Source organism: Epinephelus moara, chromosome 1, assembly GCF_006386435.1.
Source record: "Epinephelus moara isolate mb chromosome 1, YSFRI_EMoa_1.0, whole genome shotgun sequence".
In the NCBI taxonomy this organism is placed as follows: domain Eukaryota; kingdom Metazoa; phylum Chordata; class Actinopteri; order Perciformes; family Serranidae; genus Epinephelus; species Epinephelus moara.
In genome coordinates, this window is record NC_065506.1 from 24,892,714 (window position 1) to 24,918,053 (window position 25,340).

At 39.7% G+C, this 25,340-nt stretch overlaps 1 protein-coding gene across 3 annotated transcripts in view; it reads left to right on the top strand.

Moving 5' to 3' along the window:
* The first annotated feature begins 1,870 nt into the window (after nt 1-1,870).
* nedd4a (NEDD4 E3 ubiquitin protein ligase a) overlaps nt 1,871-25,340 on the top strand; it is a 37,640-nt gene continuing 14,170 nt past the window's right edge. Inside the window, exons 1-11 of one of the 3 annotated variants that reach the window (XM_050044490.1) lie at nt 1,871-2,130; nt 3,969-4,042; nt 5,381-5,459; nt 5,563-5,601; nt 5,782-5,835; nt 21,893-21,943; nt 22,345-22,406; nt 22,585-22,693; nt 24,223-24,386; nt 24,491-24,605; nt 24,840-25,004. In XM_050044490.1, coding sequence (XP_049900447.1) covers nt 2,086-2,130; nt 3,969-4,042; nt 5,381-5,459; nt 5,563-5,601; nt 5,782-5,835; nt 21,893-21,943; nt 22,345-22,406; nt 22,585-22,693; nt 24,223-24,386; nt 24,491-24,605; nt 24,840-25,004 — 957 coding nt within the window. In that variant the 5' untranslated portion in view covers nt 1,871-2,085. Of the gene's footprint in view, nt 2,131-3,968; nt 4,043-5,380; nt 5,460-5,562; nt 5,602-5,781; nt 5,836-13,183; nt 14,950-21,892; nt 21,944-22,344; nt 22,407-22,584; nt 22,694-24,222; nt 24,387-24,490; nt 24,606-24,839; nt 25,005-25,340 lie in introns of those variants that run through there. The other 2 variants (XM_050044498.1, XM_050044506.1) reach the window with 2 other exon arrangements.

Genomic DNA, 25,340 nt, shown 5'->3' on the forward strand with positions numbered 1-25,340 from the left:
ATTTTAATTTTGTGCTACTTAATATTTCTACCTCGCTACATTTCAGAGGAAAGTCTTTTTAATTGTATGACAGATATAGTTACCTTACAGGTTATTGTTTTTTGCTCATCGCAATCTGTATCATCATCTCATAGGCAAACTAATAACTAATGATAATAAAATATAATGATATGTATCAATGTTACTGATGGGTACGGAAAATTCTTTAACTATTTGCCAATGGTGGAAGAAGTAGCTACTGAAATGTTTTTAAAAGTGCCAAATTTTTAAAATACAAGTATTGGCAGAAATAAATTCTTAATTGTTTTCATGAAAAATGGCACTCAGTCTCTAGGTGTGATAGCAGTTGATGTTTGTGGATGTTGGAACACTGGGCTAGGAGTTGTTTATCTGCTTTAGTCCATCTATGTCTTGGTCCAGTAGCCCATTTCTTATCAGGTCACCCTGGTCCCCTTAATACCTTACAACCTGTCTGGTATTTTAAGAATGAATTTGGGAATTAAATTTAAGGAAATTGCTGAACAACGTCGGTAAAGTAAAAGGTCAGAACATAGACAAATATATCTGATAAATATTAATATCATATACTGAAAGAAGGTTCAGGTTCAATTACTAATCAAAGAGTTAGTGATAACGGGGCATCGGTGGCTTAGTGGATAGAGCAGGCACCCCATATACAAGGCTGTTGCGCAGTGGCCCGGGCTCGAGTCCAGTGCCCTCTGTGGCCCTCTGCTGCATGTCATCCCTCTCTCTCTCTCTCTCTCTCTCTCTCCCCCTTTCACAACTGGCTGTCCTATCCATTAAAGGCAAAATGCCCAAAAACATATCTTAAAAAAAAAAGAAAAAAGTTAGTGATAACAAAGGGGTCACATCCAAATATATTCTTTTCAGTAAAAGTTTATACTTAGAATTAGGGCTGCTACGATTAGTAGACTAATCAATGACTAATTGACTATTAAAATAATCGGTGACTATTTTAGTAGTCGACTAATCGGTTTGAGTCATTTTTCATAGAAAAGTACTATAAAAGTACCGCAAAATACTCTTACTGCAGCTTCTTAAATTCAAATATTGGCAGCTTTACACACTCTCCCATGATGGTGAACAAAAACCCTTTGGCGTGAGTGCGAAACAAGACATTAGATGACATAATTTTGGGAGAGACAGACCAACATTTTTCAACATTTTAACACATTTTTTGATAAAATGATTAGTCGACTAATCGAAGAAATAATCGACAGAGTAGTCGACAATGAAAATAATCGTTAGTTGCAGCCCTACTTAGATTATTTATTCTGCCCATTTCATGACATTTTTCAACTTTATTGCCCAGTTTAAAACATCTGTTAGACAAGTAATAAAAAAGTAATCAAATATAAAAGTTATATTACTTTTAAGCAGATAAAATAGTTTCATTACTCATTACCTTTTTTCAAGGGTAACTAGAAATCTGTTATCTATTACATTTCCAGTGTAGCCTTTCCAACACTGAGTATAAAGTACAAAATCTATAGAGTCAAGGAAAGCAAAGGTATCTCAAATATGTAGGCCTACTGAAATACAGCATTTGAATTAACGTTAAATTCCACTGCCTTTTGTAGATCTTTTGTTATGTGACAAGTTTTAAATATACAACTTTTACTTGTAATTGAGTTTGTGTTTTAATTGTGGTACTTTTCCTCCAGCAAATGATCTGAATACTTCTCCCACTTCTCTGGGCATTTAGTGAGAGACTGATGATGCGTTCACGTGTCCTCTCGGATGTTTTCTCCTGGGTTTTCTCAAGCTGTGGCTGTGACAGGAAGAGGGAAACAAGAGGAGGAGGAGGAAGGAGGAAGAAACAGAGGAGGAGGAGGAAAAGGAGGAGGAGGAGGAGGAGGATGGATACAGCGAGTGACGACGGTGTCACAGCTAGCCACTAGGTCAGGTTCACGATATCTACCAGCGTAAACACACAGAGGGCATAATAGAGGCGTAGAGTAGTAACTGAACACCACTTGAGTCTAACGCACTGTTGAGCGGGACCACTGTCTGCTTTTCTTCTGCTTGTCGTCGCTCTCTGGGAGGAAGAAGGGCGAGGATAGTATGGCTGCACTTTCTCCACAGATCCGAGGACTTCAGACAGATGAGGTAAACTAACGTTTGCCAGCCGTTAATGAGGCTATTCATGTGATCACGTCGTTAGCCAACTAGCTAACTAGTTAGTTAGCGCTAACTCAACACTGAGGTTTAATTAGCGAGCTAACAAAACTCACGAGCGGGTTAACTTGATAGATAAGGAGTTTTGTGTTCACCTAAATGTGTTACTTAGTGGTAGAAAAATCGATGTAATTGATCAGCTACACTTCCCAGCTAATGCTAATCAAATTAAAGCTTTAGCTGTTCACTTTTTCAGCCAGGAAACACAACAGGCTCCCCGGGCTGGTAACGCCTCTCTGCTGGCCAGCGGCTGCTTCCCGTCCTTAACACACACACACACACACACACACACACACACACCAAACACCAAACTCACACCGACCAAACTCTGACTTATTTTGCCTTAAAACCTTATTGTCAGAGCTCTAACTCCAGCTAACAATGTAAGGGCCCTATACTTGTGTCTTGAAGCCAGTGTGATTGATTGCGAAATCTGATGAAGATTCACTAACTTGACAGTAACTGCATTATGTGGGTTGTGGTAGATTATGATGGGAAATGTGCAGCAGTGCCAAGTATTGTCAGGATGTTACATCATCTCACAGTGTAAACCCTGATTGTACTGGGGGGGATGTGAGCTGCATGCATGTGATAGTGAGTTACATCAACATAAGTTGTGCGTACTGTTATCATGATCCAATACATTGCTATAGATTCATATTGTAAACTTGCCTGTATGTTGGATACCTGTGGGTATATACACTTTGTCACACTAACACAAGACAATATACAGTAAATACTGGACCAGCTTATGTACACAATGTTACCAGCCACTTGTATTTAGTTGGAGTTAGAGTGGTCCCACTTTTTAGTTTCAGTTCAGCTTTGCGAAGGGAATATTTCACACACTAAATGACCATTTGTACATGTGATTGCTGCTTGTGAGTGGAATTTGTGTTTATAAAAGTGTTGGGGAAATCTTATGTGTCTTTTAAGTGTTTGGAGGTGCAAAGAATGTGTAAGAGAAAATGGTTGAATGTGTTTTACTCAGCAGGCCTTCTTATTCCTCATACTGGAGCTTATTTGAAGATATTTACACAAATTGAATTCATATCTTGCTTTAAAATGTATCAATATATCGTACATAGTAGGTATATCACCCAGCCGTAATTTCTCCTGACCTTGCCTTGATTTAGTGAAGAAAATCTCAAATACCTCCATGGAAAATGGCAAACAAATCGATTTGTTGATTGATTGGGTATCAAATTTAACTGCAAATTACATCAAAACATCAGTTTACAATCTCTCAAACAACTCATGCAGTATAATCCAAGTCTCATTTATACAGTTGTAGCAGTTCTTCCCAAACAAAGAAAAAAGTCCTTAGTATTGGAGTCTGGCTTTAAAGAGCAAAGATATGTATATAAAATGCTTGTGAAGTACCGATAGGACTGGATGAATGAGACTTGGATAATGCTGCAACGAATTGTGTGAGTTTGTTAATGCATGTTTTGATATAGTTTTGCTGTTGTTAAACGTGTTCCCCAATCAATCAAGAAATCAATATGTCGGTTGTTTTCTGTGGATGCATGCGAGTAAAACAAAGTTTTTATCACTAAATCAAGATAACACAGCGTCACTATTTGATTTACAAATGGTCATTTTATAAGTGAAATATACCTTTAAGATACTAATTTATGTTTTTGATATTTTCTTATCTTCCTCTTTGAGTGTCCTTGCGTACTCCAAGTACTCTACCTCATCTCTGTTTTTATGTCATTAACATATTTATATATAGTAAACTGATTAGTATATCTTTTTAATTTCAGGATGATTCCAGAATCCTAAAGGTGAAAGTTGTTGCTGGAATTGGCCTGGCCAAAAAAGATATACTTGGAGCAAGGTAAGCTGTAGACAAGTAACACTTATATATGCTGATGGTTGCAACTAACGTTCTAGTGTTTGATTGATGATTAAACTGCCAGTTATTTTCTTGATTAGGCAATTCTGATATCATCAGATATCTATTTTTTTTTTTTACAGTCAGCAGTCCTAAAATCAAAGATAGTCTGTTTACTGTCACACAAGACATAAAAAGCAGCAAATTTTCACAATTGAGAAGCTAGAGCCATCAAATGTATCACTAAATTACTAATTATTTTGGTCCTACATGAATTTAAAGTTATTTTTGAATTAATGGATAAATAGTTTTCTTTTGAAATTACCAGAGAATAGTGAAAAATATCTGTCAGAATTTCCCAGACCCCAAGACGGCGTCTCATAATAGCTTCTTTTATTCGACCAACTTGTGTTTGATTTTCTGTAGAATCAAAGTCGTCATCTTCCTGTGTATCTGTATTGTCCATTTCCTGTCAGTGTCCCCAAATTATCATCAGTAAAGCTGGACATTCTGAGGAACTCGCTGAAATTGCGTCCTCTGTTGAACTGTTGAGTTGACTGACAGGAAGGTGATGACATTATCTTTTCCATGGACAAACTGTACGTCAGAGCCATCTGTTAGTGAACCATGAATCATCTTGCGTTTCATGATTCTGATTGAGTCTGCTATTCTCTCCAAAATCCTATTCAGACCCAAAGTAATGTGTTGTATATTTTTAGCAAGCAAGATTCAATTCAGCTTCAGGTTATGATAGTTTACTTATGTGGCAAAGGGGGGGGGGGAATGACATTCTTGTTGTTTTCACATCTGATATAAAAAAAGAGAGAAAATCCTTAATTTATAAAAAAAAAAAAGAGTATTTAAAACATTCAGATAAAAAAAGTTGTCTTGTATTATCTGTGCAAAAAGCCCTGAGTTTAGCAATGCTGGTACTCTCTAATCATGTGCGTCATAACCAAAGTTGCTGTATTAACATCACTCTGATGTAAAACCAGTCACTTGATACATTACTAATAACACAGAGCTGCTGCAGGCCTAAAGTTGCATAAAGATTGGGTCATAGATAATGTGATTAATGGATGTCACAGTGCCCTAAACCATCATAAAACAACAATTACAGCCAATTTTGCGTCGAGCATGGAGAAGCTGGAACCATTATTTTAATGTTCTCTAAGATTGGATCAGACAATGCCAGAAAGTGTTTTCCTTTAGAAAGAAAGTAGAGACTCATGAGCCGCACAAAGCACTAACAGCAAAGGAGCAGAACGTAGATCATACCTGTTTAAATCTTTCTGGATGGATGTTTATATGAATCTGAATGTGTCTTCCTTTGTCCTGCAGCGATCCTTATACAAGACTGTCCCTCTACGACCCCGTCAATGGAGAGATCACAAGTCTTCAGACTAAAACAATAAAAAAGGTAAGTACGGTAGACGTTCACTGTTGCAGTTACACTTGTTTTGTTTGTCGACACCTATTTTATTTTGATTCTATATTTCCTTCCTATCTCGTGTTACATGAAGACACTGGACCCAAAATGGAACGAGGAATTCTTTTTCAGAGTAAGTTAAACTTAAGATAAATTAAATATTTAAAATGAAGCTCATGTGCTGCATTTTATGACAGGAAACTGGATTACTTTACTATGTATTTTATCATATAAGGCTAAAAGTCATGCTGTTGCTTTTGTCGACCAAGGCTGATTATTGAACCCAGACTTCACACTCTATATTATGTTTCAGGTTAATCCCAGGAAGCATCGTCTGCTGTTAGAGGTGTTTGATGAGAACCGTCTGGTAAGTTTTTTTAAGCTGTGTTCAACATTTCTGTGGATAACTTTGATTGTGCAAAACAAGTTACATCATGACTTGCTATGTTAGACACATTTTTCTGTTGAATTGCTCAGTTCTGGGGGGTTTTCTCTACAAAGTATATTTAATGATTTACTACACAAGAATTTCCTTTTTAAAAAAAATGCGTCAACTCATAGTTCCACACTCAACTTCTTGACCGTTTTGAGTGCACCATCCGGGTACTCATGGTGCACTGCATTTTTCCATACTTCTCAGTGTGAACGCACTTATGCACTCAAAATATTAAGTGTAAGTACAGAAGTACGCGATTTGAGACACAGCATTGGTCTATAAAATGTCAGAAAAGAGAAAGAAAGAATGAATGAATGAATGAATGAATGCCTGTAAGCCCAAGAAAATGGCTTTAAATTGTTGGCATTGTGTAACCAATTGCATAAGACATAAAAACACTGCAGATCTTTACATTTGTGGATAAAAGTACAAGGGGATATTGTTTTAATCAACTACCAAAATAGTTGCCAATTAATTTTATGTATTGAGTAACTGTCGCAGCTCTAGTTCACCTACAAATAGTGTTCATGTCTGTTTCCTGATGTGACAAACAAAATATATGTTGTAACCTTCCGCCAAAGTTTACTCTTAATGCTCATCGCTTTTGTACTTTTAGCACAGAGTACACAGAAAAAAAGCCATGCTGTCCAACCTGCTGTACATGACAGGTGTCAGTTTGTTATGGGGCCAAGTGTTTTGTTAACTTCATTGTGTCTAAAAGCCGTGGGCAGGCTCTCCATTGAAAGGACGACTGGCTGTGTAAACTGACCTGAAAAAATCTTAGATAAATTTAAACCCGATAGCTTTGCAAAAGAGCTAGGGTTGGTTAGGGTTGTAAACAAATACTTCTCGTAACCGACTATGTGTATAAAGCGCTGTGAATGCCAAACACAACATTGTGTCATATTTCTGTGGATGAGGGTATCCTCCAGCAAGTGCAAGGTTAACTTTGGTGTGTTTGCCTGATACAGCCGCCCTTGTTTTGCCACGACACGTGAGATATTGTCAGACAACTTGCATCCCTTATTATTCAGTGATGTAAATATGGGTAAATCTGGCTGCCTTAAGGGCATCCTAACACCTGTCCCTTACAAGTGTGGATGGAGATTCAAAGAGTCGGATATCAGGTTGAGTGTTGATTATCACGTAGATGGTGAAGACATTATGTTTAGTGGTTCTTATGTGCAGCAGCAGCTTGGTAACATCTGAGGTTTGGGTTGTTGTGTGATTGAGTTTTGAGTTAGAATGCTGCAGTGAATGTACTGGATCACAGTGTCCAGTGTTCTTGTATTGATTACACGGTTAGTGCACAGCAATGTTAAAGCTTTCGGGAATTCCAGGTTGTAGCATGATATGAGGCGCTGACCTTTCATGCTGGTCAGATGCACAGCAGGTAAATAACACACTGGAGTACAGGGTTCCTACACAGCATGGAAATGTATGGAATTTTATTTGATGTTAATACTACATACTATTGCCCCTATTCTGTTTTCTAAGTTATAAAATTCTGAATTTCTAAAAATTTATTGATCGTAAAATCCGACTGTTTTTCACGTTGTTTGGAGCAATAATGGAGATGTGAAAGGGAAGCAAATTGTATTTTAACATGTGTTTATGAACACATCTAGATACCAGAAACAAATTAGTGTGAAAGAAAATGCAAATCTTTGAATTGTATAGCATCACAAATAACCAAATATTAAGCTTATTTAAATGTTTATGAGTAATGCAATGATGTAGTTATCAGAAAAGAAAACTGACTTTCTTTTCTGTGTATGGAGAGCAAACCTTTGTGGCTGCGTTTATCTCGTTTCCATGGACACAGTGAATGAACAAGGCTGCACAGACGCCATGAAAATTAAATCATTTAACTATTTACAACTGATTGATTCTAGCGATTTGTACTCAGATGTTAAACATGGTCTGAAAAATCTACCAAGAAATTTCAGTCTGGAAATTTTGAAATGGAAAACGTGTAGGAACCCTTGGTGTCGTCTATCCTTGCACTCAGTATAGTTTTTGATTGATTGATTTGTGGCTGCGTATCAACACATGCTGTATAAAGGCATACAGAAACCCTTTTTTGGAGATTATAAAAAACTACCTGACTTGCATTTTACCCCTACTCTAAGCTGTTTTTCACCGCTCTGTAGCAAACATTGAGAGTTATAGTGCTTAATTATATCTTGCAGTTTTCTTTCTTAGTTGCAGTTCTCATGAGTTTGGACATATCTCTACCTGCCCTGTCCTCCCCACTGCTTCATCAACTTGTCCAAACTGGTACAGTCTACTGTGTGAGAAGCAGTACATTAGATTGACAGAAGAATCGAGTGTCTAAGAGGCTTTACAAAGAGCTAACATTTCTGTGCTGTGAAAATGAAATCACGTGATTGTTTTCTCCCACTCGACTCTCTTGTGGTGCTTTGTTTCCTTTCTTTGTGATTCTGTATCCTTGTTGGTTGTTTATAAAGGAGCCCATACAACATGGAACAGTTGTTGCAGTTTGATGTGTTGCACAAGATTTGGCTTAGATTAGTTTTTTTTAATCTACAGCCCCTCAGCAGCTCACAATAAGCACACAGTCCACACATACTTCAACACATGCACATGCACATGAATGTTTCTACATAAACTCAGCTCCATTTTCACGTGGTTATTTTGTTTGGAGTTTGACTGAATGTTTCGAGAACGTGTCATTATGTCAAACAAACCTGGGCGTGACTGGTTGAAGGCTGCCTTGTCATGCTGCAGGTAGATCTAGAACAAATTTGGAGGGTGTGTCAGTGCTGTGAATTTGTCTCTGTGTGTGTGTGTGTGTGTGTGTGTGTGTGTGTGTGTGTGTGTGTGTGTGTGTGTGTGTGTGTGTGCTGCTGCTGCTCTGACACACAGAGGAACAGGCAGGAAATGTGGGAAACTTTTTCATTTTTGTTTTGCTAGCAGCAAATTCTGGGAATGAAACTGGGAGTGTTGGCCTGTCCCTTACAAAATATGAAATGTGGTGTTCATTGTGTAATACCTTAGTGATGGAGCCGAATAATTTTCGCGACCCACAGTTTGAACTCTCACCTAGTGACATTATTATTAGTCAGAAAACATATCACAGAAATCTAATGGGTAGATTGCCATTAGAGGCTGAAATAACACAACGTGACACTGGTAGTTCACACGGGTGTGTGATGAACATTGCAGCTTTGGATCAGTCATTTTGTAAATGCTAGAAGTCAAATTTGTACATTTCATTCATGCTGAGCTCAGCTCTTCTGCAGCCTGCTGAGCAGGTTAAGCAGTTTTGTGAAGGAGGAAAGTGACGGTGTGCTTCAGACCCCAACAGTGTAGTCCTTCATGGAGACACTCACATATTCAACATATTCAGCATCAGACACGTGCAAATCTAAATAGGATACATCCTAATGTTTCGTTTCTGGCATCTCTTGCTGGCTTGGAGATGTCCGTGTTGCTGGCCTTGTCTCACTTCCAGAGACAGCATGAATAGAGGGTATGCACACGACAACACGGTATGCAGAAGTTGCCATGGTTACTTCCCTTTGAATGAATGGCCATCATGAATTCACATGGAAAACATTGATAAAATGGTAAAGAGCCGTTGTGCAACCAACTGCACAAACAGATTCAGGAGGAAGTTTTTACAGACAGCTGAAGGCTAAAGAGAAGAGAAGAAACCATACGTTTCAAACACACTGTTTTCTGGAAGAAAAAAAAACTGGTCCAGACCTGTCCTGGTGCTGAGATCTGTCCACAGAAAACCAGAATATCCTCTGAAGTCCAGGTGATTTTAACTGTCAGGTCCTGCTTTAAGGCATCTACATGTCTGCAGGCTTTGTTCAGTGTAATTACACTTGGGGGTATTCATCTGCCCTCACTGTGTGCATAGCAGCAAGCTAAACACACTTCAAATAAAGGCTGAAGATTGCACTGAAATGCATTGGAAGTTTTTACTGGAAGAAAACTTATTTTTTATTTTATTAACATGTGCACACAAGAATGAAAATGTTAAAAGTCTTTGGCGATTAGACCCCATCGAGATGGTATTATTTAAGGAGGGTGATGGATCCATTGTCGAATAGGTAACACCCCCCCCGCCCCACCCCCCGCGGTCTTGATGCTGGTGGTGGTAGAGGTGGTGAAGATGAGATGAGAGGAAGGTGGAGAAGTGCTGATGATCTGGATGAGTAGAAGAATGAGCCTTTGTTAAACTTGTCCTGGACTCTGGATATGATGGCTGGACGAGAACGGGGTGGAGGAGGGAGCGACAATTTTGCCTAACATGACGGCTGACAGCAGCAGAGGAGAGAGCAGATTTAAAATTTTGTAGTGGCAACCTGATTGGCTGATAGAGATCGTGGTGAAGTTTGATTGGATTACTAGAATTGTGAACAGCCGTAGTCAGCTGATTGGAGGAAGCAGTGGGAGGGAGAGAACTGTGAATGGATTACCAGAAAGAAAGTCTTCCTGACTGAACTTTCGCTGAGCTTCATAACAATAGCTGTGGTTACATGGACAATATTTCTTCAATCCAATTGAAATCATTCTGATAAGACGCTCCAACTTTACTGTTGACACAGACGCTAAAGTGAGCTGTTATGATGTGCGTTCACATGCCTCAAAGCATTCAGTCAGAACATAACTTTTCGACTTGTGCAGAGTGGTTCCACTTGCATCTAATTTGATGGAAATATAATTTTTTTTTCCAAGTTTATTGAGAAAATTCAATTCATTCAGTACACAGAGTATAAAAAGAGAAGCGGTTTGACCAGGTGATACAATTTAGTAGTAAATAACGCAGTGTAACCGAGGTTTATGTTTGTAGCTACAAATTACAGATGTGCCCTAAACACCTCACACAGACTATCAGTAGACACTACAATTTACCCATATTTATCTCCTCATATGCAGATACTGCTACTGGTAGCGGTTAGGGGTGGGGGAAAAAATCGATACAGCATAGTATCGCAATATTTTTGTGTGGCATTATTGTATTGTCACACACACACTGCCTAGTATTGATTTTTTTATTATACAAACTATTAATATTACAAATTAAATTTAAGGGAGACTACTAGAATTACGTATATAATCATGTGCTTTTTCAGTCCGTTAGATACATTTTGCTGCCAAAAAAATGAGATGATTAGACTGGAAACTTTATCTTATTAGAGAAAACAGATGTTGACAAGGTTTTCCTTTGGGGACATAATTTGAAGTTGAAAAAAGACAATACATTGCAATATATTATATTGCAATACTCAGCATATCACAACATTTTTAAAATCGCAATTATATTGTATCGTGATATAAGTATTCTGAAGCAACTCCACGATCGGCCTGTAGCAACAACGCTACATAAAGCTACTGTTTCAAAATTAAAGAATAGTGATATTGATTAACCAGAGCACACACATATGGATGTAGCAAAGCACTAAATATTTTTTGAATTTATGAACGACTCTGTGTCAAAATCAGCAGAGAGAAGTGTGAAGAAAAATAATATTGAAGAAAAAATATATTCATTCCAACCAGAGAGACAATCGTAGTCGTAGTTTACATGGTTAGTTGATGATATTTCCCTATTTAACAGGTTATCAAAGGTTTACACCACCTCTCTCAACCCATTTGAAAATTCCTTTCAATCGGGCTGGATTGGGCCAGTTTTTACTGATTAAGGTGGTTACATGAGATATTTTTATTCTGGTTGAGTTATTTATATTAGGAATAAACGTGTAAAGAAAAAAACACATATATTGTGGCTACGTACCGCACACAAGACAGGACTAAGAAAGAGGATCGAGAATTTAATAGAGCAACGCTCTGTATTAGGCTTCATGTAAATCCACCTATTGTGCCTCATACTAAGAAGAAATTAAGTATTACCAGCAGATTACCATTACTTGTAAGCCCCCATAGGAAGCACAACACATAATTAATCCAGTGAACATACACATAGAGTAAACAAGTGAAAGTAAAAAGGACCAGATGGCTGTTTACTTTTTCAAGATGTTTTTTTGTTTTCCTCCAGACATCGTGAACCGCCCCACTCACAGCAGATAGAGCAGGTTTTCCACTCAGTGGTGGTGAAGAAGGGTTGGAGAACGTGATGTTAACACACACAGTTTAGCAACTCGTTAGCCTAACTTATTACAGCAGCACCTGCTGATTGACAGAACTCTTCCCTGTCTGTCATGTCTGGCCTCTACTGTAACCACACCCCACTGACACAGTGTGTGATGACACTCAGACACGTTCTCCAAAGAGTTTATTAAATATAGCCTGTCCTTCAGTGTTTCTTTGAGGCACAATGTCTTTGTGGAGCCACATTCACTTTGTGTGATACAGCTTTGCTTTATTATTGGTCTATTACACCATACTGTATGACTTGGCAGAAATAGTGTAGTGGGTGTCGACAGTCTTATCTTATGGCCCACACACCACTATCAATTAAATCTGTTTTTGGCTGGATGAGTGATTGATAGTCGATCACATGATTTCCTGGTAGTTTGTCACGTTGGTTAAAAAAAAAAAAAGACAGGCAGCTGCAGCAGGGAAGTGTCCTCTGATGAATCATGTCTTTATCCTGGCTGTGGCTCTTACTATTACACCTTATACTGAAACTGATTTGGATGCAGGGTAATGCTCTGAAATAGGTCAGCCTGGCTCACAATAGGCTGCCATTAATAAATAGTACTGTCAACAGCCATGGAGAGGAAATCAGACCAGCACTGACTGTTACATGAGGTGTCATATAACAGGTGTCGTGTCACAGTCGAAGCACGTCCTTATCTTCTTGTGTTTTCCGTAGGCAGGCAGATAATATGTCACAGCTTACTTTATCTCTGCGTGTCTGTTAAAAACATTTTCTGTTGCTCCTCAAGCAAAAAACATGTTCTGAAATATATCTCTTCTTTAGTTTAACCTTTGTATGACATACATTTGATGGATTTGCAGTTTAAAATCACCTCCCTGCATATTCTCACAGGCTATGATGGTTTTATTGTGTACTATGTGAATTTGTAACCCAGTCCTCAGTTTGATGCAGAATTATGTTGAAAGCCATTCCCTTTTGATTTCCTGTAATTCAATAGCAGTGGGTAAAAATATTTGTTGGGGCACAGAGCAGCAGAAACATTAGAAGCATAGCTGCAGCAGGAAGTAGAGTCTTGAGTGGGTGGCCTGAGGCAGTAAGACAGTTTACCAGAGCTTCAGTCTAAGATGCAACGTAGAGGGCTACCATGTTGTTGTTTTCTCCAGAGGGGTGAACAGGAGTGAGGCGACTGGAGCAGACATGGGGTGTTAGGTATTAATCTGGCTGGAACTCAGGAGGTGCAGTAAACTAGCAGCTAAGCTAAGCTAAGGTTATAAAGCAGGTCAGTGGCAGAAGCTCTGTCCTTTAAGTTTTAGTGTAACTTTGTTTTCTCTACAGAGTTTAATCCTCCTAAAGGGGCTAACCTCTGGGATTGCTCTTGTTTCAAAGGTCGTATGTTTGGGTCATGTCTCCAAACAGAACCACTGACCTCCTCTGACTAAAAGCTGAGATCAGCCTGGACAGGAATGTAGGTTGTCACCAGAGCTATTTTGGCAATGTACAGCCGCTAATGATTGTGATCACAGAGCAGAGCTTGGAGCAGTTGCTTTGCTTTCCTTTTTTCCTTCCAGCAAGTTTGATCATGCAGCTCTCACCAACGCAGCAGGGATTAGAGAGTTAAACGGATGGCACGTCGGCTGCGCTTGCATTTTGCGTCAAGGAGAAGCAACACGGACCCTCTGTCAGAAAGCCTCAGCAGCCATGGTGAGGAGAGTGGAGTCAGTGTGTCAGCTCGTAGCCCCGCAGAGAGTCTGGCGCACAGTTCTGTCCACTTGAAGGTGACTCCTCTGTCACCAGACTATGCTAATTTACAGCGGTACTCTTCAGTATTCATACCCAGGGTTAACACTGGAGGATTTAATAAGAAGAGCATTCTCCAGATCGCACTGCAGCCCTGTGGAAAGCTCAGCGGAGAGCTGGATGGCAGTATAGACGATGGAGACCCGGGGGCCAGTGAAGGAGGAGCAGGCAGTGGCTCTGACGGGGGCTCGTGCAGCAGCAGCATGGCCAGCGATGCCGGGTACTGTAGCAGCAACAGCATCTTTGAGCCAGAGGCTTCCGAAAAACACAGGACCACCCAGGAGAGGAGCCAACTCTGCTGCAAGTCCAAGGTCCCGCTGAGACGGTGCTCCTCCTTGGTTATATTCCCAAAGAGCCCCTGCAACACCCCACCTGCTTCCCCAGTCAGTCCAGTGGCTCTACCTGTTCTCCCACCAGCGCGGGGGTCTCATCAGTCATCTCTTCAGACGTCTTCCGGTGAATTCTCACAAGATGATGAGGAAGTGACTTGCAAAGGGTCCACCAACACGGCAGTAAGCGGCCATCGCCTCCCAAAAGGAAACTGTTCAGCCGAGTTGAGGGACACCAAACACATGGTGCAATTTAATATTCCTTTACAGGACGAACCAAAAGGCAAAATGGAGGACAGGAGTAAAATAAGGGAACTGTCATCAACTCTAGACAGATCGAATCGTCACTCGAGCAGCGTTTTGCTGCACTTTGCCCACCAGAGACCAATGATATCCGGGAAGGGAGCTACAACCACTGCTACTGTCAATTTGGAATATCCTGAGGCTCCTAACCCGGCCGCACACCCTGAGGGTGAACACAACCCTCACAAAAAACTGTATCGTAGTACCTCTGCTTGTTTATTCTCCTCAACTAAAGCGTCAGATAAAAACCATAAGGTCTGTTCCTCAGGAACAGGCCAGGAAAGGCCTGAGGAAAAACACTGTCACCGCGCCATACAAAGGAGCTTTTCCCTGGAGGTGCCCTACGCTAACACTGGGATTTCATGTCACGTTTCAAATCCAAAACTGAGTAGCCCTCACTGTCCACATGTGCACATTCATTTGTCTCCTTTCTGCCCAGCTAAGATGCCTAGCTCTGATGTAAACACAAGCCACAAAGGGAATAATACATCAAAGAGCCCGGTTCAAAACACCAAGGTGAGTGTTACGTTTCTTCATTGGACCCAGCTGATGCCTGAAACTTAACAGTGACGTGTTGAGCAAACAGCTCCCAAAAAAGCATTTAGATGACACATAAATGCCCTCTGGAGGGACAATGTGGAGTCGCCTATAATGTTGTTTAACTGGTTGAAGTAGATTCCATAGTGCTTTGCTTTGACTGCTCAGGTGACGCCACTTTGACGTCTGCTTTCATGGACAGAGTGAAATTAAAGTTGGACTGTCCTGAATACTGCAGATAACCAAATACATTAGCATTCTGGCTTTATGTTAAATCTTTGGCTTATGGTCGCTGAAGAAAAGTTTAAAGTCACTTTTCTGACACTAGATATTTTTCAATATGGAATATATATACTGTGATAATGGCGCTCTCCTTCGCCACTATCGCCATTCAAATCCTTAAAACTCTGTTTACTCAGGGTCAGCCATTAGGCTCACCACAAGCTAGGGCGACATTCAGTAACTGAGAAGATCGCTACAGCTAAGTCACGCAATTAACAAGCCCAATGTGGACAAACATTCAGAGGTATTCAGTTACATTACAGTAAATCCATTTTCATATTGGTTTCCAAGAAAAGTGTGAATAAGAAGGAAAAGTTGCCCGTCTTTCATCTTGTGAGTCTGTCCGCCTGTTGGTGTGTGTGTGTGAGGACATTTTAGAATAGTTCTCCATTTTTACAATTCTGTTAGCGCTGTGAGTAATCGACTTAAGTATTTACCCGGGCTAATTTTAGTAGTGGGAAAAGCAGTGCCCCTTGCTGATATAAATAAAGTGCCTCTGAAATATTCCCCCTGACTCCAGATAGTCTGGTGGTCTGTAGCACTGCCCAGTCCCGTGGATTCAAATTTAACAGCATGATACTAGAGCAGCGCACAGTCATGCCAGCCATCTGTGGACATGGTGTGTGTGCGTGTGTGTGTGTGGCGGTGGTGGTGGGGGTAATGTAATGTAGGCAGGATGGGAGCGTGAGCCTTTCCCAGTAAAAGGTTGGTGCGTTCCCTTCCCTATGGGTCCCCCTGCCAGGCAGTGTTTGTGAAGTATCAGGTGTCACCCCCACCACCTCCTCACCCTTCTCCCCCTCACCCCCCTTGCATTTAGCAGGTTGTCAAGTACGAAGGTCTCCTCTTTACCTAATTAACCAGAGCATTTACTTTTAACGGTCTAAATTTGCCTTTGTAAATCCAGATTTTATTTTCTCACTTTAAAATACCTGCATCAAGTATCTTAATTTCACTTGAGCTTTGATATTCTTAGTCCTTCATGGATATTTAGTCAAGTATGACACATCTCCTCCTTATAAGTCTGCGTCAAATACTGCACATCTTTTGTTTACAGTCTGACTGTGCGTGCCCACAGTGTAGCTGCAACAATGTCATTCACACTCAGGAAGTATAGCATGCTTCATATAACAAGGAAGCACACGTAGAAATATTTAAACATAAATGTAATGATCCTGAAAGTTCCTGTAATTCCAGAATTATTTTTCAAAGTGGTTCTGTGATTTTCCTGACTGAATATGGCTAAATGAGCTTTGTACTCACAAAAGACCTCCTTTTACTGCAGCAGTAAAAAGGATCACCTCTTGCCTACAAACAGTCCAACAACAGTGTTCAAAGGAAAACTTCACCCACAAAAATACCATTTGTGTATCAGTCATGCCGTGTTACTTTGAATTTGTGAAGAAATCTTTGTTTCTCTGGCATGCCTCGTTGAAAAACAGTGAACACACTGATTTATTTATTTATTGAGGACTGCAACAGCAACACTTTATCCAAACATCCATTTTCAAGCTCTCACACAACTCCTGCAGCATTACCCAAATCTCATTTATCCAGTTGTGTGATCAGTACTTCCCAAACACATGCATTTTCTCCATAACCTTATGGTGTAAAACTGAGCTGAAAGTGAAACTTATCTATGGTCTCTTCAAAACCTGATCCCAGTACTAAAGTTTCTTAGTGGTCCCCAACAGATCAATAAATCAATATGTTCACTATTTTCTGTGGAGGCATGCGAGAAAAACAAAGTTTTCTTTATAAATTCAAGGTATTGCAGCATCAATAATTGATTTTGTGCGTGAAGTATTCCTTTAATATATCTCAGGGTGTCTACAGGTCCTTAAAAGTCTTTAAATGTCTTAAATGCAATGTTAAAACAATAAGGCCTTAAAAGTCATTAGATAGTCTTAAATTTGAATTTGTGAAATCTTAACTACTACAAACATTTGATCTAATTAAATTTATCCATTTTTTATTTATTCTTGTGAAAATGAGAGTAGCCTTTCTACGTAAAAGTCCACAATTCTAATGTTAGAAATATTTTTTTTTAAAAATACAATACTATAATTTTACTTTATACTTGCACTTAACTGTTGGCAAATTGTCGACTGACTTAGCTCTAATAACCATATTCCTACATAACACTTACCTCTGCATAAGTAAAACATGATTTGTCCAAAAATTTGTACCTGTAGACACCCTGTATCTTTTACAAAAAAAACAAGAGAAAACTAAATGGCTAGAATTTTTGCAATTTAATAATTTAGTATATTTGCCAATACAAAATATTACAAAACCGAAATCTATCAGTCCCCAGACCCACAGAGATAAAATGTGACATAATTAGTGACATAACTAGCCTGACCTAGTTTTAGTTATTTTTTCAAATACTGCTACAGAAACAAGGAAGGATCGCTAAATTATGTAGTTGATGTGTCAGTTGTGATGCAACTGGGTGTGGCTATAAAAAAATTCCACTATGGAAATTTTTTATGAAAATTCAGCTCTGCCGCTCTTATCTGCAGTGCCCTCATAACCCTGCAATGCCTCATCTCATGAGTTAATGAACAACCAGTAGTGACCACATTACACAAGGAAGCTGATAAACATAAATCAGGAATCTCTCTGCTGTATTTTGATCAGCTTTAAGAACAAAGATTTCATACAAATGGCCTAAATTTACCTGTACTTTGATTTTCAGGGGTATCAAGTTTAACATTATCCGCGTCATTATTCACCGAGCAGATTTAAAAGTCTCAGCTTGCTTTGTGCAGCTGCCACAGTGTTTGTAGTGGGGGGTTGCATTCTTGGTTCAAGCTGGATCTCTTTTGGATTCCTTCAGAAGTGATAACATGTGGTTTAGATAAGTCACTCACCCATTAAGAAAAAATCCCAGCAACAACTTTTAGGCTTTGCACTGTTTAAAAACTGAAATATATGACACAGCCAGGAGAAATGTGACCTTATTTGTCCTTTAAGAGTTCAAATAAATAGTTTTTTGTTTTATTCTCCATATCAGTGTAAGACATGAACATGCAGGCCATCAGACTTGGTGTTGCTGCCTCCTGCTGTGACAGCAAATGGTTTCAGGTGTGGAGAACATGGGCTCATTTTACAGCATTTACTTAACTTTGTCGTGATGTTCTAACGTAGTCTCTGCAGCTCAAAACGTCTCATGAGTCAGCCTTTCATTTCCTCCTATTGTCTTCAACACAATCTAACTTTTTACGACTTATTTTTTGGAATAGTTTCTCAGAATTATATCAAAGTTCCTGATCAGGATGGATCCTCGTGAGACACTTTGTTTGCAGGCTCCAATAGCTGCAGAAGTTTAGGTTTCACGAGCTGCCGTCCACCTGTTAAAAGTAGTTTGTCGTTGCGGAGCTAAGATGGATATCACTGAGCTTGCTCCACAGATGCCCAAACATGTGTCTGGAGCTGTTTGCCACAACCTCATACAGTACGTGGTCAGCACTGCTTAATGCCACATGCTAAACTGAGTTGCATTTCGTGTCACATGAACCTTCAGGGATGCTCTGAACAGACATTCATCTCCAGCTATCTTTTTATCTCAGGCAGTCTTGTCATGTGTCCAAAGCATACACTTCCTCTTTGTTGAGCTTGGCCTCACCTCACCCTTCATCCACAAAGCTTGATAGAAAACTCTGGTACTGATATAGAAGTGACCTACTTGACTTTTAAAACCAACAGGGACAGTCATTGCCATTAGCCTGCGATTGTTTATACATTTCTGTTTATGAATTACTGGCTTTTAAAAGTTTGACAGAGGGATCAGTTGTCCAATTAGTCTGTGTATGTAGTTTCTCATCGTCTAGGCAGACTGTTAACAGCTATGAAGGGCACAGAGTATTGATAAATATTGTTGTTAAGATTTCTTAGAGCTACATTAGTAGTGGGTGACTGTTACATGGGCTCTGAGGTTAAGTGTAGGATCAAATATACTGTGGTTTAAGTGAAAGTGGAGTTCAGATGACGGGGGATCTGCTGATCAGTGCCGACAACTGATGTGAATGTGACACTAAAATGTTATCATTCTAGATTCTCTACTCGATCTAATGACATAAATGAGATCTGGAACAATGCTATAACACGAGATTTACTCATACAGACATAGTGTGGCACACTGAAGTTTAGACATTTTTCAGTCAGTAAACATGAGGCTTTTTCATTTCCTTTTACATTTCAGAAACTCTTAATTTTCCTCTCTACTCACACTAACATAAACAGTGCATGACAATGTTCTATATGAAACTACACTATTGTGTTTCCTGTATACACTCATACTATTCCAGTAAATTTCCAGTACACTGGCTGTTCGTAAATATGAACAAGAAACAAAAACACAAGACAATTTCTAACTTTATTAAAGGAGCAGTGTGTAGGATTTACTGGCTTTGCTGCAAGCCCAGCACCTGCTAATGTGTGCTCACCCTTTTTTCTCTGATAATTTAAGATCCAGACATTTAGGAGGTTTTTACCGGGAGCAGGATTATCCACAGAAGTGTCGTCTTCTTCTCCAAAACAAACTAACCCAGTGATTCTGGTAAAAACACTTAAAAAAGCAGTTCATGTTTAAGAGTTGATGTTTTTGCAATGTTGCTTGTTGCAGAGGGGCGTCTATAACTATGGTGGCTGACATGAAAAAGAGAAAGGCTCTTTCTAGAGCCTGTGTCTGGTTTGTCTGTTCTGGGCAACTAGAAACCTGGTAGTGCAACATGGCGGGATCCTTGGATGAGGACTGGCTCCCTATAAAGACATAAACAGCTAATTTTAAAGAAATTCTTATTTTCAGGTGATTATACACTAAAAAAAACTTACTTATCATAGTATATTCCATTTATTTCAATATATCCTCTAAATCATACACACTGGGCCTCTAATATCCTGTGGTGTGTCAATAAATATAAGCAAAATGAATGCCACAAATACTGAGACCTCCTCAATGTCAGTATTTTAGAAGACCTCATTGTTAAGGAAACTGTGCAAAGTGCTTTCTCAAAATGCACTGCTACCAAAAAAGAAGCTGCCTACTAAAAATGGAAAGCAGCTTGCAGAATAGTCATGATGACAAATGCAGTCGGCTTACCTGAGCATTTTTCAAGCACAATTCTTTAATTCCAGTCTCTCAGTTGAAAGGATTTGCTGCCTTACTTGATGATAAACTGGATATTTTTTAGCTTATTTGTACTGTTGTTCAGACAAAATAAGAGATATAATTACATGACCAGATGTTTTTTCTAATTTTTCACTATTTTCTGACACTGTATACATCAAATGATTAATTGATTAGTTAAGAAATAAATCTCCACATTAATCAATAAGGAAAAAACTTGTGATTTCCATTTTAGCTGGCAGGTTATGTTACAGTAAATGCTGCCACTGAGTTCCTAGATCATAAAAATTGCAAGCAATCTGTAGTGAGACGTCAGCGTCTTTACTTGTTAACTTGTGTTAAAAAATGTGTTCATTTGAGCTATACTATGCAGGATTGTCAGTCACTGTGTGGAAACGCGCTCACGAGCCATAGTGAAAGTAAAAACCAACCCCAGATTCATTCTTGTTTGGTGTTTTGCATCGCTGTATTTGCATTTTTTCTGCTGTGTCTCTTGTATGCCTGCTACTTATGGTCTGGCAACTGGTCGCTACCTTTTTATAGAGCCCCGACCTCACCTGAGGGCTCTGGGGATACACATCCATAACTGTTGCAAAAACAAAAAATAAGAGGAAAATAAGAAACTACAGGCAGAAGGCAGAGTCTGTGTCGAAAAATGCACTGCCACACAATTCTAGTGGGTCATAAGTGAGGATTGAGAGGGACAACATTGCACATAATATAAAAGAGTTACCCAGAAAGTGCCAGAATCAGCAAATGTAGCATGTATCTTCTAACCTGGACTTAACTGCTCCTCTGGGCTGCACCATTACGTGCAACGGCAGGATGAAAGAGGCCTCCATCTATATTTGTTCACGTAAACACTCTATACTGCTGTCAGACAGTTTGACCCACAGCAGGTGTTAATTTGGTCTCAAAGCTGACTCCTTCACTGCAACGTGTGCTCGCCTTCAGCCCTCTGCCTCCGAGACTGTAACGGCTGCGATAGAGGCATGCAGTAAATGTGTCAAAGGAAAAGTTTATCTGACAAATGCTACATTATTTTGGTCCCGGTCTCGCCAGCAGTAACACAGAGCAGCCATTCATTGTGGACTGATAAACACATTCCTATCAAGGCTGCTTACTAAGAACACAGATCAGGTCAAATGACTGTTTAATCTTATGATTAAAGATAGTTAAGAGAGGAACTGATTTGTGGGGAAATAAATGTGGCAGAAAGGAAAAGGTTGATGAAGATATGATAGGAGATAGAATGCCACTAATAATGTATGTGAGTGACAGATGCACTGCATGATCTTACAGGGATATTACAGTGGTTCCCATTACTGCAAAGATGGCTGAGTAGCTCAACATGTCTAGGCCAGTCCTCTGTGTGTGTGTGTGTGTGTGTGTGTGTGTGTGTGTGTGTGTGTGTGTGTGTGTGTGTGTGTGTGTGTGTGTGTGTGGGGCTGGGTAATATTGTCGTGATCCTGACATCTGTGTGACTCCCTCTCTCTCTCTCCCTGTCAGACACGTGATGACTTTCTGGGACAGGTGGACGTCCCTTTAAATCAGATACCGGTGAGTCCTTGGTTGCAGGAAATCCTTCTTCTTTGTGTACTGATATCTGTGACTTGTTTAAGTTCATGAAAGTTATAATTTATGCTGTTTATCTGTGGCTTTAGCTGCACAAGCTCTCGACCTCAGTCTCACCCATGTCACCATGTAAATATAAACACGCGCGCCCTCATTCTAGTGTCTGTTCCACATCGTTATCCATAGTTTTGGAAACACAGTCCGTCATGTTTATGTTACGTTCCTGCTTTTGTTTCATTATAAATACAATACCCACAAATTAGCCCTCATGGTTCACTGTCACCATCGTCATTAATATCTTAAATTATACTGTGTTGTGTTTATTTACACGACTGTAAAAATGTTTTGAGAATTAAAGATTTTCTTTTTATTTTATTTTTTCTCAGACAGAAAATCCTAACACAGAAAGGCCATACACATTCAAGGATTTTATGCTTCACCCAAGAAGGTTGGCATGATTTCATGGTTGTTTAATCTTTTGTCTTTTCTTGTTTTACATTCCATGTTTATACGTATTTATTGGCAGAAGAAATTACAGGCCTCACTTCATACTTTCTTTTGAAACATTCCTGATCATGTTTATTTCTTCCTTGTTTAAAAAATGAATGTGTCTGTTTGTCACGCAGCCACAAGTCCAGAGTCAAAGGTCACCTGCGTCTCAAAATGACCTACCTGCCAAAGAATACAGGTTCGGAGGAGGAAACAGCAGAACAGACTGAGGACATGGATGTAAGTGTGCGTAGTGTTTATACAGGAAGAATATATCCCATAATCTTCCAAAATATCACAGAGCCTCTTGTGTTTACTGTTTATTCTTCTTACCTGGTCATAACAAATCAGCTGCAGCTTCACATTAACTTCTTAGAGCATTGATTAAAATAGTTAAAATAGTAATAGTTCTTACAAGCCAAAAAAGTCCCCCAGATTCTTCCCAATATAAAATTGAAGGTGAATTTGTGTAAAAGCCACTTAAGCACATATTAATATTTTGAAAGAATTTGATGATGATGTTGATATGGCATATCATTTAGGTTCTGACGATATTTGAGTTTGCACAACAGTTTCTGTATATTTTGAAGAGTGTATGGTAGTGGGCTATCCTGAGGTTATGTTTATATTAGGCACAAGTTATTTACGCCAGGTGGGGTGATGCAAGGCAGTCTAGTGCACATGATACAAGGAACGTGTGGACAATGGCAACTGTGTTATGCAGTGTTTAAGCATAATAACGGGAATACGATGAGAATATATAGAAATCAGACATCGAGTCAGTAGTGGACCGTACAAGATGTAATTTTGGAAGGACTTAGCCTGTTTTGCTTAAATTGTATTCTCAATAGATCTTGTTAAACTTTTTTCCTGCCTCATGCGATTACTGTCGACCTCCAGAAAAGGAACAGAAACACAAGTCAAAACCGAAACACCTCACAAACTAAGTGGCCGAGAAATTGTGATGTGTTGAAACGGCCACTACAATCTGCGAAATCAGTTACAGCAGTTAAAATGATCATGTGTCATCACAGATGGAAATCAGTGTTACTGGACATTTAGATTTTAGTTTGTTGTATGTGAAAATAAATTTTAAATATAAAAACACAGATAAAGACAATATATGAGGAAGAAAACAAAACAGAAAAACCCAGCAAACATATTCAGTAAACAACTTAAGTATTGCATGTCAGAGATGGAGTAGGAAGAATAGTAGTCATAGGGTACAAGATATGTAGGTTGTTTTTATTGTGTTTGTTTGTTTGTTTGTTTTATTGACTCAACATTGAATATTACCACAAATCATAAAGAACAGAAATTAATCTTATCCTAATTAATTTTAAAAAGTGAAATCTTAAGGAGCTTTGTACAGAAGCATTTCTTTCATGCTTATTAAACTGTGACCTCTGGTTATTTGGATAACGAATGTCACACTGAAAAGCAAATATTATCTTAGTATTGTTTCCACCATAGACAACAGTTTAAACAAAGGTCATATAAGTAATAGGAATCCTCACGAACACTTCTCCTTAATGTAAGCCTTGTCTTTGAGTCCATCTTATATTTGTCCCACTGTGTGTCCATGGCCTTTGTAAAATATGCTGATTTCTTCAACTTTAAGCAAACATAGAGCTCCAGCCTTCATCCTAGCCACTGAATTTTCTCCTTGTAGCCAACTAGTCTTACTTGGCTTGTGGAGTTAATCAGATCGTTGGGGTTTTTTGTCTCCTTCCTGCTTGTGCCGCCCTTTAAAACTTTCTGTTTATGTCGTGCAGCCGAGTTGGGAGTTTCTGGAGGCTCAGGACATGTCAGGACCCAGACAGAGCCAGCTGCTGCCTGCTCTGCCCCCTGGCTGGGAGGAGCGGCAGGACAACCTGGGAAGAACCTACTTTGTCAATCATGAGTGCAGAACCACACAGTGGCAACGACCCACACTCCAGTAAGGCTGCTCCCCTCTCCTCGACAGTTACATCACTTTCCTCGTTGGTGCAGTACTGACAGTGTGTGTGTGTGTGTGTGTGTGTGTGTGTGTGTCCTAAACAGGGACGGTGATGTGGAGATACAAAGACAGAACAATAACATGGACGCAGAGCATGCTTTTATTACACGCAGACAGATCTCAGACCCCGTTGAGAACACCACACGAGAGTCTCCTGAGGTAATTTTAACACCTTTTTTTTTCAAAATGCTTTTTAGGTGAATGGGGGAATTGTTTTCTGACAGCTATGCAGATGCCATGTTGAATCCAGGTGTTGCTGTGGTGGTGGTAGCGCTGTTGTTCTTGTTTGTCCCCTGAGGACTTTAAAATGAACACTTTCATAACTGTGAACAAGGTTTAGTTTGGGGTTTAACGTAAAACAGAACTCTGAGTCTCTTCTGTCTCACCTTCTAGAGCTGGGAGATCATTACAGAGGACGAGACCACCTTGTACCACAGCAACAACCAGGTCACATCACCTCCACCGCCACACTCAGCCACAGAGTTCCACCCTTTCCGCGACGAGCTGAGAAACACTGTCTCTGGGGCCACAGCTGGCGAGCTGCGCACCTCCCAGACGGTGAGCCATTTTCTGTGCAGCATACGGTTTCGGTTACCGGAAAGCCAGAGGAAGAGAAAGCCATAATGAGATTAATATGAACCACACTCTCTCAGTGAGAGAGGGGGAGAGGTGGAGAGCTCTACGTGCGAGCATTTTACTCGCATTTGCGACTAAAAATAGTTTTGTGCCAGCAAAATAAATCATTCAGCACGCTGTGTGAGTACAGATTTCGGGTCCATGTCATTGGTTCGACAGCCCATTGGTTCGACATCCCATTAGTCCGACTGTCCGCGGTGCTGAACGGCTCGCGGCGGGCGTATGGTGCGCCGCGACCGGCTTGAGGCGGAGCAGGCT